General features: G+C 34.1%; 2 protein-coding genes across 6 annotated transcripts; one reads left to right on the top strand and one right to left on the bottom strand.

Moving 5' to 3' along the window:
• Positions 1 to 35: 35 nt before the first annotated feature.
• On the bottom strand, positions 36 to 9,804 carry LOC116766356 (uncharacterized). 4 transcript variants are annotated; one of them, XM_061522975.1, is made up of 17 exons: positions 9,429 to 9,803; positions 7,172 to 7,322; positions 6,994 to 7,099; positions 5,986 to 6,044; positions 4,787 to 4,998; positions 4,594 to 4,692; positions 4,407 to 4,511; positions 4,257 to 4,335; positions 3,815 to 4,032; positions 3,318 to 3,552; positions 3,154 to 3,255; positions 2,934 to 3,071; positions 2,478 to 2,804; positions 2,294 to 2,407; positions 1,755 to 1,901; positions 1,329 to 1,501; positions 36 to 533 (listed from the first exon to the last, which is right to left on the bottom strand). In XM_061522975.1, the coding sequence occupies exons 1-17, from the start codon at positions 9,659 to 9,661 to the stop codon at positions 404 to 406; spliced, it is 2,628 nt and encodes an 875-aa protein (XP_061378959.1). In that variant the 5' UTR covers positions 9,662 to 9,803; the 3' UTR covers positions 36 to 403. The 4 variants fall into 4 exon arrangements, 3 of the variants coding, with proteins under 3 accessions (XP_061378959.1, XP_061378960.1, XP_061378961.1); XM_061522976.1 differs by lacking the exon at positions 9,429 to 9,803 and adding an exon at positions 7,642 to 7,872; XM_061522977.1 differs by lacking the exon at positions 9,429 to 9,803 and adding an exon at positions 7,642 to 7,872 and having other exon boundaries at positions 7,172 to 7,335.
• Positions 9,805 to 10,362: 558 nt separating this feature from the next.
• LOC116766361 (uncharacterized) lies at positions 10,363 to 11,768 on the top strand. 2 transcript variants are annotated; one of them, XM_032656199.2, is made up of 4 exons: positions 10,363 to 10,716; positions 10,938 to 11,073; positions 11,157 to 11,532; positions 11,602 to 11,768. In XM_032656199.2, exons 1-4 carry the CDS (start codon positions 10,592 to 10,594, stop codon positions 11,685 to 11,687), a joined length of 723 nt encoding a protein of 240 aa, XP_032512090.2. In that variant the 5' UTR covers positions 10,363 to 10,591; the 3' UTR covers positions 11,688 to 11,768. The 2 variants fall into 2 exon arrangements, with proteins under 2 accessions (XP_032512090.2, XP_032512089.2); XM_032656198.2 differs by having other exon boundaries at positions 11,616 to 11,767.
• The last annotated feature ends 1,248 nt before the right edge of the window (positions 11,769 to 13,016 follow it).

A 13,016-nucleotide genomic window follows, 5' to 3' on the forward strand; every position in this document is an offset into this window, starting at 1 on the left:
CACTGCATATACAGATAATTAATAAAAAACGTGGAGGTTTTCAATGTTATGATATATTGATAGTTTTCAGATTTCTATATCTAAATATCAAAAGTATGCTTTGACGATATTTACTATGGCTTAATAGTATTTCACAGTTTCTAAATTAACTCAATTTATATCGATTAGTTCCTAAATCGGCAACAAAAAGAAAATCATCAAACAGACTATTCGTTTGCGAATAAATTTACTAGCCGTTAACACGACGCACACTATATAAAAAATATATGTATAGGTGTCTTAAATCAAATCTTGTAGAACAATCGAAAATTCCACGTTCGCCGAGTAAACGGGTATCAAAAAACCAATAGCGACGGCTGTGTGGCCTGCGATCTTAAGGATCCGTTGTGATGGAGCGGGTCTATTATATTGGAAGGTCTTGTGGTTTCATCTTGAGGCGGAGGTCGTGGACGGCGAGGGGGAAGGGCTGTCTGCACGGCGGAGAGGGGGGGCGCACTGACGTCACATCCGAGACGCGACGTGTCTTATAACTCCTGGAATTGCAATATATTCATTATGTAATAAATGATATATCAAATACGATTTTCGTGGATCCAATTATATGTGAATTGTCATCATGAAAAATTGCAGTTAAGGACTATAAATAAAATTTATAGGCTTATTTGACGTGCAGAAGCGATGTACTTAGTAGATCACTAATGAATGTGAATTAATAGGAAATAGTTACTATTATATACGATACACTAAGACCTGTCTGTGTGTGTACGCTCCCAACAATAATATATAGGTACATAAAGATAAGTTAGATAAAAGAGACAGAGCTATTGCATTAGTTGCACCAAATACATTCTAAGCGATAAATTATTTAATATTTCAGAGATAAATCTGTAATTAGATATTCTTTCAATGAAATCCTAAACATCCCTATAGAATAATATTCCGTTTACTCGTCGGTATCGCGCAGGAGTTCATATACGAAGGATTCTAACTAGTGACTCTCTTTCTTTGTCCTAACCACAAGTCTACGTTGTCACACTACGTTTCTAGTTTGTCATTCTTAAACCTACGTTCACATGAGTGAAAAATTGGCGTCCTCCCTGATGAAAAAGTTACCAAAACTTTTTTCAGCGAACTTGGAATAGAACGATTCCAGTACGTGTAGATAAACTTTTTATGCTACATTACTTAATACATTACAAATGTCTATATGTAATTTAGTTTTAAACTGCAACTCTTTAAAATTTGGCGTGATTTATCCTAATTGGATATTTCATTGAAATTAATGTCAGGAGTGAAATTAAATGGAATTGTTGCTAAGGTAGTCTTACTTGTGCCTGGCGTCACAAGTGCAGGAGGCAGCTGTAAATGCTGTGGCGGCTGCGTGTCTCCGAGCGTGTCTGGAGCAGACCCTCACAGGGCACTCCTCCACCACACACGCTGGCGCTGAACTGCGGCGAGAGCGAGACATTGATGCATAGGTCGGCGCCGAAACACGCCCCACCTGGATGATAGATCTCATGAATATTTGAATCAAACGATTTGGGCTTCCTTTTAACAGTGTATTCGTAATTGCCATGATGCGTGCAGAGTTTTTGAATGTTTTAAACCAATAATGGCAATGAATCCTTGAAACTGAGTGGATCTGATTGAGATCTAAGAATCTAATCATCAAGCCAATAAACATGTAACAACTTCCGAAACCATTCCTGACTTGCGTACCAATATTCCATACTACCCCACCCTAGTAAGTGTACCTCAAACGTGTTATTCTTCCGTCTCCTAACTCGTGTGGTTTGTGGGGGTGGCTCGGGCCGTCTTCGTCTCGGCGCTGGCGCAGCTCCGAACAGACCGCGCTCCTCCGCCACGCGAATCATATACTTGGCGTCCAGACGTGTGATCTCCTGAGGGAACCCTGCTCGCGTTATATACAATACTGACATGTAACCTGCAAACCTTAAGGTTTAGTAACGTAGTGGTGTCAGATGTGGACGGGTGTATTGAATTGTTTTTGGGGTCATATATATTTGGGTCAAATAATTCAGTCAGCGTATACTGAGGGATGTATACATAGAAAGCGTTTGTCTGCTGAGTAATAACAGTTATAGTTGAAAAGTTAATGTTGATTGGATCATATCTATAAAAAGACCGTATTATTTTATTAATGCTTGTTAATTGCATTCTGAATTGTGAACGGTTTCGAAAATTTCTGTCTAAGTAATTTATTTTAAGGACTGTTGTAGTAGTGTCTGCAAAGTTATTAAAATAAGTGTAATCATATTTTGTGAGAACTAACCTTCCTTTGGATGAGTCCCAAATAGCAACCATCTCTATCCAGAATGTAGTTAATATCCAAACCATTACCAATATTCGGTAAGGTTTGTATTTCAAATAGATCCCCATCTGGAACCTGTTCAAATATTAGAATATAATATATAATTTGATATGATATCTCAAGCTTAAAGTTATGTAAGGCTCACATAAATATTAGGGCTATCTTTGTCCGGATCCCTGGGGACCACTTCGTCTTCAGGGACTTGCATTTCTGGTATGGGTCTTGATTTCATAGGCCCTGATCTCCAACCGACGTCGGCGCTCTCTGCTCTCTTCTTCAGGACGGTCTCTCCGCTATCCGATTTGGTTCTTGCTGTTGTAGGCGGGGAAGACATTGGCCTCTTCTGGGAACGGCTCGTGGAATATTCATCGTCCTGTTCTTCCCTATCGAGGTCTGATCGTGATGCTGTTTGGTCTAGCGACGAACATGATTCTGTTATAGCTGCTTCCACTGGCTCCTTAGGCTTATGGACCTGGAATTTTTTATTAAAACAAAGGTATCTTAGAAAAAATAGAGAAAAAAATTCTTAACTACTGTTTTAGATCAACGTAGATATAAGTTTTCTAAATAGATATTAAAAATCTTTAGATTTCATTAATACCACGTGCTCTTTATGTTTCTTCTTGAGTAGTGCGTGTCTCTCGCGCGCTAGCCTGTTGGCCTCGGCCACGGCTCGCGTCACCTGAGCCTGATTCTCTGCTTCTAACGCTGAGTGCGTCTCGTATAGAATAAGTTGAATCTGTTCGTACAAAATCAGTTGAATATTTATTTTATAGCTTCCCTTTTTACCTAACTACACATTACTGTGAGTGTGACCTCACCTGAGGTTTAGACATGAGCGTCTTCAAAGTTTTCTTTTGCTCTTCCAGTATCGATTGAACTCGAGCCTTTCCGTTCGAATCTATTTCAGACTCGGTTAATATCTGGAATATAAAAGAATTATTAGATGTATAGCAATTTTTTTTATTAAGTTATCTCATCGCACCTCTAGCATGGCCAGGTCGCCACCTCTACCGCAGACTAAGTCTATGGGATCGGTAACCGCAGAGTAGGAGTTCGGTGGTGTGGCCAGGGCTGCCACCACGCCATCCAAGGCGCTCGCCACTTTAGGGTTGTCAAAGTGTACGGGGTCACTCAGCACGCATACCGAAGCACTCGACTGAGGCAGCTCTGATGCTTCTATACCCAAGTCCCGCAGCGCACAAACGTAGCTCTTCACTCTTAGAATTCATTACAAGATTATAAACATAATTCTTTTCATAGTCGGAAAGTAGTTACCAATAAAAAATAAATTAAATTTAAATAAAACAAGGGGCTTTCTCCACTACAGTACCAAAAGACATTTAAGAGCGAAATCTAATAAGATGATATCTGAATGAATGTCTCATTATGGCTAATTAACTAAAGAATTATATGATATGTCAAAATCTACGATTCTATTGCACCAAACACCAGCTGTACGTTAAAAAATATCCAACTAACTTATCCCCAGCACCAAAAACCACCAGCTTGCCCAGTTCCGGTGTAGCTGGTGCCGGCGGTGCTTGTGCTCTCAGCACAGCCGCCAGTTCCCTTAGCTGTGCAGCGAGATAGGCCGAGCACCGCGGGGAAGAGGCGTGCGTCTGCGCAACCACTCCTCTGAGAGAGTTAGCGCGCAGTGCGCGACACAGAGTCGACGCTCCCTCACAGAACTCTCGCTCCTATCAGTGTACACATAAAGCAGTATGTGTAACACGGGAATATTAGACGTTTTACAAGTCTGTATATATTTTCGATGTCTGTATATATAAAAATTAGACATATTTGCATAGGTCATAGAATAACCCTAGTTTTTACTTGATCATTTGTTTTTTTTTGTCCAAAATAAAAATTTAGTTCATTTGAAAATGTGTACTTGTTTTCTATTATAGTCACTTCAACTAACCTGCAGAACTATAATACCCTCTTTAACTAGATCCAACTGACCGATGCTAACATTCTGTGGTGGTCTCAAGGTTATAAACCTGGAAATATATGTTATCACAATATGCATTGAGTCTTTATATATAATTAACATGTATTAACAATTTGTTACCGCGGACAGACTCTGTCAAATCTGTATTCACCAGCGCAAAGTTGACGTGAATTGCTATACGAGTATCCCAACTCATGCAATCTCTCGACCAGCGCTGCAATTTTTCTACAAATTAACCGATAACGTTTAAATATGTTATATCAGCGAGGTCGAAACATATTTTTGTTACGATGATCGATATACTCACTTCGCTTTAAATGTATTCACCCAGCCTGTGACGAGGTCTTTGTTTACGCATGCGGATATTCTTTCCTCGCGCAGATGAGGAGGCAGAAGTGCCGAGAGACTGGCAATAACACAACACAACGTAATACAAATGGTTTAACTCCTTATACAAATTTATTAAATCAACTTCTCAATACAGATTGTTAAAAACTTACGAGAAAGCTCTATTTTTTATCCTTATTCTAGCAATCGCTGCGGCGAAGTGTACTCGCTGATCCCACACAGCTGATTCAACGTCTTTGAAAGGGAAGCCGGCTTCATTGAGGAGTCTGGTTGCTCTATCAGCGTCACCCCTCGACCGAGCGACCCATTGTCTCCTAGCCAACTCCATCAGAAACAACCACGTTGAATGGCGGTGATCGGAGAGCTGATCATTATTCAATTTATTAAATTATAAATAGCATCATCTGCTCTGACCATGACATCAAATATAGAGCCATGTTACAGATAACTGTAATTATTTTTAATTGTGAATTTTAACAAATAAAAAACAATGTTTTAGGAACTAACGTATGGATGACAGAAATATTTCTTTTTGAAATTAGTTATGTACATATATAAATCGGTACAGACATAACAATTACTCAATATATGCGTTACAATATGTAACAACGTATAATTTAAAATTTTCTGAAGTTAAAATCGCTGCAAACTTCAGTTGAGGGCAAATAATTGACTGTAATAAATTGATTCGTAATATTAAAAAACACTATTGAATCAAGGATGTTGCTTTGTTCCATCTATCATTCTAAAACTCAAATCCACTTATACAAAGTGTAATACTATTAATCGGATCCACTTACAGGAGCCAACTGTAACCGATGCCAATTATTTTCGCTACAAAAAATACGTTGATAAATCAAAAGCTCGTTTTCGTGAGCGTCCTCAAAGAAAAAGAAATGACTTCGGTCACGAAACAGTGTAATACAAGTTACATAGGCTTTACGTTTTGTTCCATCTTGTTTGATCAGATTCTACACGAGTTATAGCCTTTCGGTAATGACATTTCTTTTGCAACCTTGATAGCAAAATTTTTGAATAAGCAATGAGCCAACAAGTTCAAGAGCATTAAAATGGTTTATGGCAAAAGCGTATTTCAGATCACGTAGTCTGTTTTTTTTTTAATCTGTCATCTATTGTGATAGAGGCGTAGACTAGCGATACCTAAATAACTTACAGCCATTAAAAGACAAATGTTAATATACCTACGACACTTTACTTTTGTAGATAAGTAGGTAACTTTTTTTTGACACAAAGCGACAGTGTAAAGAATTGTTAATTTGATGTTTTTCTTTTTGTAACAGGTTATCAAAGTTATTCTATTTTGTATTATAGCTTTATGAAGGTTTGGTACCTGTGGATAATCTCCGAAAAAATCGGTGTCTTCAATCGCCTGATCCAATATTGATTTGTCTGCAAGGGAGGTACATAACGTTATTGAATAGCTTCATGAATATGGAAATGTGTGTCCGTGTAGCGACACTATGAACTGTGATATATAGCACTGTTATATGGAACCACGACAAATAAAAAAATGGGTACCTAATATCAAAAATAAATGTAGTTTAAAAGTTACACGAACAGTAAAATTATTTTTTTTTTTTTGTCCTTTAATTACTCGTGTAGCATTTACTTTTCAAATCTTCATAGTTACATCATCTTCCTTATAAAAAGACGAGATGAACGTGTCAGATACTTAAAAAACAAAATTCAAGCGAAATATACAGAATTTAAATGTTAATGTCTTGTTTAAGTAAGTGATATGTAGGCACAGTATTATTAAAGTTAAAATATATACAAAAAGTAAAGCTCTACAAATGTTTCAGTATTCAGTTTTTAATTTACATAATAGATAAACTATAAAAATCCAATTTGATAGTTATTATTGAGATCCAATTTTTTTAGAAGGGTTACATAAAAAAGCGTAATGTGGCCTATAACGTATAAAACTAACAAAACCAAGTTCACGTACCCGCAAAACAAATAAACCGTTATCGTTTAAACGAGAACATTTAGACACGCTAGCGGTTATCGCTACATCATAGCATGTATTTTATATGATCAAAGTTGAATAACGCTAACAAAACCACGTAAACTAGTTCCAAAGATCGCGTGATCTAATTTACAGCTGTTATATATTGTTCACGCGCCAACTTTGCCTTTGTGACACCAACTTAAGTGAAAGTTCCTTTATATGTGCCTCGTATTTCACCGTACTTTATAATAGATTTTCATGAATATACGATCATCGGTTCAGCGATAAAAAAAAAGTCACGGAATCTCTGGCGGAGCGATAGTAAAAAAAGATATTTATGATCAAAGAAATGGAAACAATTATTTTTTTTTTTAGTTAAAGTCTTACAGCGGAATACGTCGTAGATAAGAGAATATACGCATCTCATTTCCTGTTCGTCCGCGAAGTTCACATCAAGGGGCGGCTTGCAGAGAAGTTTTGCTGCTTTCAGCACCTACAGTTGAATACAATAGTTAAAGAATCGAAGACTTAATGGAATTATTGTAACTTTTTCTTCTTCACTCACCTGTCCAATATCCCAAGCGGGTCCGGGAGCAGCCTTTATATTAACTGGTGGTGGGGCATTAGGGTTTTTAGTAACCAGAACCAGGTTCCAAGGCGCCCACTCCTCGACCACCTCCTCCGTTTTTTCGACCGTTTTGACCTCATCTCCTTCCCTGGATTCAAAAACTAATAATCCATAAAATTTTCAAATATTCCATAATTTTTTTTAGTGTTCTACCTTGGTATTAACTAAGGGGTTTCGTGTCGTTTATGTGGACAAAAATTCAGAGCGTTTTCAGGGTTATTCGTTAAATATCACTCAACATTCCTTAGTGCCATTCATTCGATAACTAGTACTGCATGTAATACACTCTATAATATAATACTCCAAGCTGTTGCAACAAACTTAACTTACAGCAAATTAGAATATGTGAAAAGTTTCAAATAATGAAATGAAAAATTTTAAATGTAATTAAAATTGATAATATTTACGTTATTATCGTCTTTGGTCCATCAATCATTGCTTTTTATCCCTCAATAACGACATAATGTAGGAACATAAACAATAGTATTACATTTTATTAAGTGACAACTTCATGATTTACAATACTTCACATATAATAAATTAATAAAAATATCCTATTTATATTGATATCTAATATTTTATGACTATATTTTTGCTTTTTAATTAAATAAAAGTGACATTCAAAACGATCATTTAAATTAACGTCAAGTTGGAAAACTTAAAAATCAACCAGTATGTTTCTTTTTTATAGGAACAAAATAAAAAAGAGAATATTATGAAAACATAAACAAATATAAAGAAACACCTTCCTTTTTCAAAATCCATTTAAGTAATATTTTTAGTTGATTTTCAATTTAAAAACGATAATTTACTTCTAGGTATCTATTGCTTCTGTTCGAGAACTAGTCATGAGCGGGTACTGGAATTACATAAGTATATTTACTGTTACTTTCAAATAAAACATTCCACTTCTGGTCTCTAACTTACGTTGACATAAATAATTTCTACGTAAGTTCAAGTCCGTCTGAATATACACGTTCAAAAAGGAATAGACAAAGATAATAAACAAGGTAAAAAAAATTACGGTTTTTTCTAAATTAGAGTATTACTTATGTAAGGTATGTAGATAAAGTTCAGTTCTATGAAAACCAAAATATAAGATTTCATAACAATCAGCTCGTTAGTTCCAGCATGATTCATTTATTTATAGGACAGAAACAATGAAACACGCTTCAAAAATGAAGCCTATATTGCCTTCATTTACAGAGGTTAATTCTTATGGATTGGATTCTGTTTGTCTTCGTATCACTAATTGAAATATAACCAAAGCGTTTATTTTTTTTTCAAGTTTACACACTCAAGCTGCACACGTAGCGCCGCCTTTATCATTCGATAACCAACATAAAAAGCACAATGTGACACTATTTAGGAATGAAAATCTGTTCGTATGTAGTGTGACAATGGAAACTCGGAGTAAGCAAACTGAACGAAAAGCGAATATAATTAAGGAGTCGATGATCAAAACTACCGACACCGGTGACGAATCGCTTATGTTGTCTATTCCATGTGGTTAGTTTCTAGGAAAACTTTGAATTGCACCAGGAAATTTATATTGACTCTGTTTGTAAATCACTTCCATTGAAACATTCGTTTAAGATGTTTCGGTATTTCTATATTTTATAGTAATAAGAAGCATGTACGGAAGAAGATTAAACGCATTGGCCTGAAGAGTATTTATAGTATGCCTAACAAAGTTCATGGCCGCCACATAATCATTGCAGAACATTAACATGCTCACATAAAGGCAACGGTATAGGGAAGTTTGAACAAGGAGGCGGCTATACTTGGATATTGATTGTTAGTTATTGATTTTGGAACCCAAAAAAAAAAATAAAGCAACCTTACCGTAACAATTTCAATTCATATAACTTCAATTAAAGTGTCTCTAATTTAATTCAATTTGGGGTGTCTTTGGAAAAGGAGAAAATTAAAGAGTAATTCATATAATAGTAGATAAAGTTAAAAAAAATATAGAAATAATAGGGGTTCACCCCTATTCAGAAAATCCCATAGAAATTGTAAATTCTTCCAAATAAGTGACACTTAATTAAGTTCAATGTTGATAAGAAAATCTACATATTAAAAAAGAAACTATTAATCTTCAAATGATTATCTATATATTGTTAATCTGGACTAAAAATTAATTCAGAATATCCAAGCCTTGGGCCCAAGTTAGTACTAAATAAATACTTGCTGAGTGTCCAAAGTCTTTTGCATAGCCACCAGATTGAAATATTGTGTGAGTCTCCAATCTTTGTCGCTCGGGAGAACGAGACGCTCAGCCTCGCTGGAATCACCTCCCTGACGTGCTGCATCTTCTTGAAGGAGTATCTCGGCCAACAGCTTGGGATAGACGTTGAACAGATTACCATCATTATTTTCACTCAGTACCACCCACAAAGCGTTTGGGTCGTACTTTTTTGGCATTTTATGTAATAATAGTTTGAGGTTTGTATGTAATTAAAATCTGTGTACTGTTAGGTAAAGCAAAGTTTATCGTTGTATCGAATATATAAAAAGTTTGGTAAGAATGCGTTATTGCCTTGAGCGCTGTCTGCGAACTGAATACAAAAGTATTGGTAGCTTTATTCGCAACCTGTTGAGCGGACGCCAGCAGTGCCTGGTATATTATATGTTTGGAAACAGATCTTAAAAGTTTTAAATCTATATAAATATACACTAAAATAATATAATAACAAAAAAAAATATATAATAACAAACTAAAAATGATACTTCCATTTTATTTTTAAACAACTCTAAGTTAAAAGTTTCTCTTTTTATATGTATTAGAAATATTAAGAGAAAGTTTTGGCACATAAAGTCTTAATGAATAGCTAAATATATTTTAATGAGATGTATTAATAAATTGCAGACGGAAAAGAGATTTGTAAATTATTCTGAAGACGTGATCCATGTGACAGTTTTAAATATAAATTGGCTGGTAACCTACAAGTCATTTACTTTGCCCCTTGACTATACTACTATATCGAGGAAAAGTTAAAGCTATGTATCTAATGCAAATAACTTAAGATATTCTTTAATCATTAACTATATGTGTAACGTATAAATATTACTATCAGCCGTAATAGTAACTGCCTATTAAAAAAAAGTTTTATATCAAGTAGGCAGTGTTGTTTAAAAAATATTTTCCGAAAATGTCATCAAACTTCAAATCCAATACAAAAATTTATACAATAAAAAAATTTAACCAAAGGACTGCAAACATATGAAATGTAAAAAAAATGTAATAAAAAAAAATTGTACTACAACAATATTACAATGTCCCAGTAAATCAATACAAAGTTTCCAATCACCTTGAAATACAGTTCAATAATGTGGAAATAAAATTACATTGCAATGAATTCACTCATGACAAAAGAGGAAAGTTACGCGGAACGGAGAAAGCTTTTTAAAAACATTTGGGAGACTTCGATGAACGTGGATGAGAAAGAAGATATTTTGACCAAACCTAAGGTCATCAAGTATGTGTGACCGGTATCAGGATACTTAACCCAAGTTTGCAGAATACGCAGCTTTAACAGTTATCTATATTAAAGTAGTTTATCGATTGAAAAACGGCAAACAATTCATAAGTATTTTCAAGTCGCAAACTTGTGCTAAGTTTATAGATGAGATAATTAAATACAAGCCGTTTATGATCAAAATTATTCAAAATATGCAAAATTTCTTTTCATCCTTGCAGAACATTACGGCTCGATGAATTAGACCGAATTGGTGGAAAGAAGAAAAAACAAAAAATTAAGAATCTAAGAAACGTATGTAACAAACTGTTAGATTTCTGCGATCGTCAAGATGCAGACGATTTGTTCTATGCACAGGTATATAGAAATATTACATTTTTAACATATGTCAACTGGACATCAATTATTTACTGGGTATTTAATTAATGAACATTTTGTAGATGGCAACCCAGAACAAAGAACAACCGAAGATAGAAATCGAAACCAGTGGAAAGAAGAAGAAAGTAATTAAAGTTAAAAGAAAAATTAAAAAGGCCAAAAGTATGTTTTCGCACAACAATGAAATGTCTTTAGCGCGGGCAACTACCTCGGAAAGAAAGGATGACCTGATAAAATTCAAGACAGCCTCAAGATATACATCGCCATTAAAATTTAAAAGATTATCTGAAGGTGTTGATTCAAAAACAACTAAAAACAGAAGAACTCCTCGTGTGACTATAAATAATAACATATCCGGGGATAGAAACGTACGGAAGAAAACAGTCCATAAGAAACGCAGTAAAAAAATTATCCCATCAATTCAATTGATACCTACAGGTAAACTAATCGACGATCTAGAAATATAATCTTTATAGTATACATATATTTTTATTTTAAAGATGTGAGTTATTCCATTTCAGGTCCTAATAACCGTTACACACATTTCGCCAAATCTTTCAAACATTCAACCACAAAGCAACCTCTTCAAATAAATAAATTAACAATTGGTTAAAACAGTCGAATATTTAAGTTTGCCAAATTAAAAATATAATAAAAACAAATTAATAAATTCTGTATCTATAGCTATTAGGTATCAAGCTTTTTTTTTCGTCATTAGATTTAAATATCACTTTAGAAATTTTGCACTTGAGTAGATTAGATACTGCAAAGTTACGCAGCATGACTTTTATTGTGAAAAAAAAAACTTTTCTAAATTTTTCAAAGTTCTAACGGTGAGAGCAATTTCTTTTTATAAGATGCTCTTTTTAATACACACGTTTAAAAATAAACGACAAGTTTTGTAGGCTAAAAATTTCACTTTGATTAACCTCTATGCCCTGGGGAGGTGAGAATACTGATTTATGTATATAGAAAAACTGAGAATCGAGCCGATTCGTCTATTTTTTTTTTTATTAGTCTTTAATATAGATTTTATGGATTGGTAATAATTTTTATGATAAGATTTTTCGAAAAAAATTTTTTCAAATAATTACAATATGTATATATATATATATATATGTTTTCATTGTCATATTACGCATTCTTTTACACACCTGTGAGATAATAATAATAATTGACTTGGCTTTAGGAACACTTACATTTATTTATTGTTATATCTAATAGAATTTAAAAGAATTACAATGGGCAGAGCTCTCAAGGATTTTACATTCGCCCGAAGTGTAAGGTAGGAGATGATTATAAAAATATCTATATTTACAATTTAACTCTAGTCTTTGCTACAAAGATTTCTTATTACTTAAATATAGAAATTTAAAAAATCATTAAGGAGATTTTTTTCTTTGACATAATGGTTATCAATATGTGTATAGTTTGCCTTTTTGTCTACCTACCGAAAAAATATGTTCAAAAAGTATTATAGCGTAGATACATATGAATCCATGAATCAAATCGAAGACTGTCGCTATAACAGATTAAAAAAAATGTCACATAGACATATATATTAAAAAAAGGTGACACATAGACATATGTATTAATAATAAAAAAAGCAACAAGTACCTAAGCAGACGACGTGTGATCATACATTAACCTACATCCCAACATTAAACCGACATATAGGTCATAAGCATGACCGTTCTATTTGCTCCAATTATCACACAGGATTTTTAGGCGAAAAAAGCCGTATTCCCTATATAAATACGATAATATAAATAATACGTAAGTTAATTGCTCCTTATAATTTTACTGTATTTAAAATATTTTTTGTTTTTGTATAAAGTAAATTATTATTCAGAAGTATATTATGAACTATTTTCTTAGATACATTAGCGATAGTGCAGAATATAGATGAAATATGAAATGCA

This window comes from Danaus plexippus, chromosome 15 (genome assembly GCF_018135715.1).
Source record: "Danaus plexippus chromosome 15, MEX_DaPlex, whole genome shotgun sequence".
Taxonomy (NCBI): Eukaryota; Metazoa; Arthropoda; class Insecta; order Lepidoptera; family Nymphalidae; genus Danaus; species Danaus plexippus.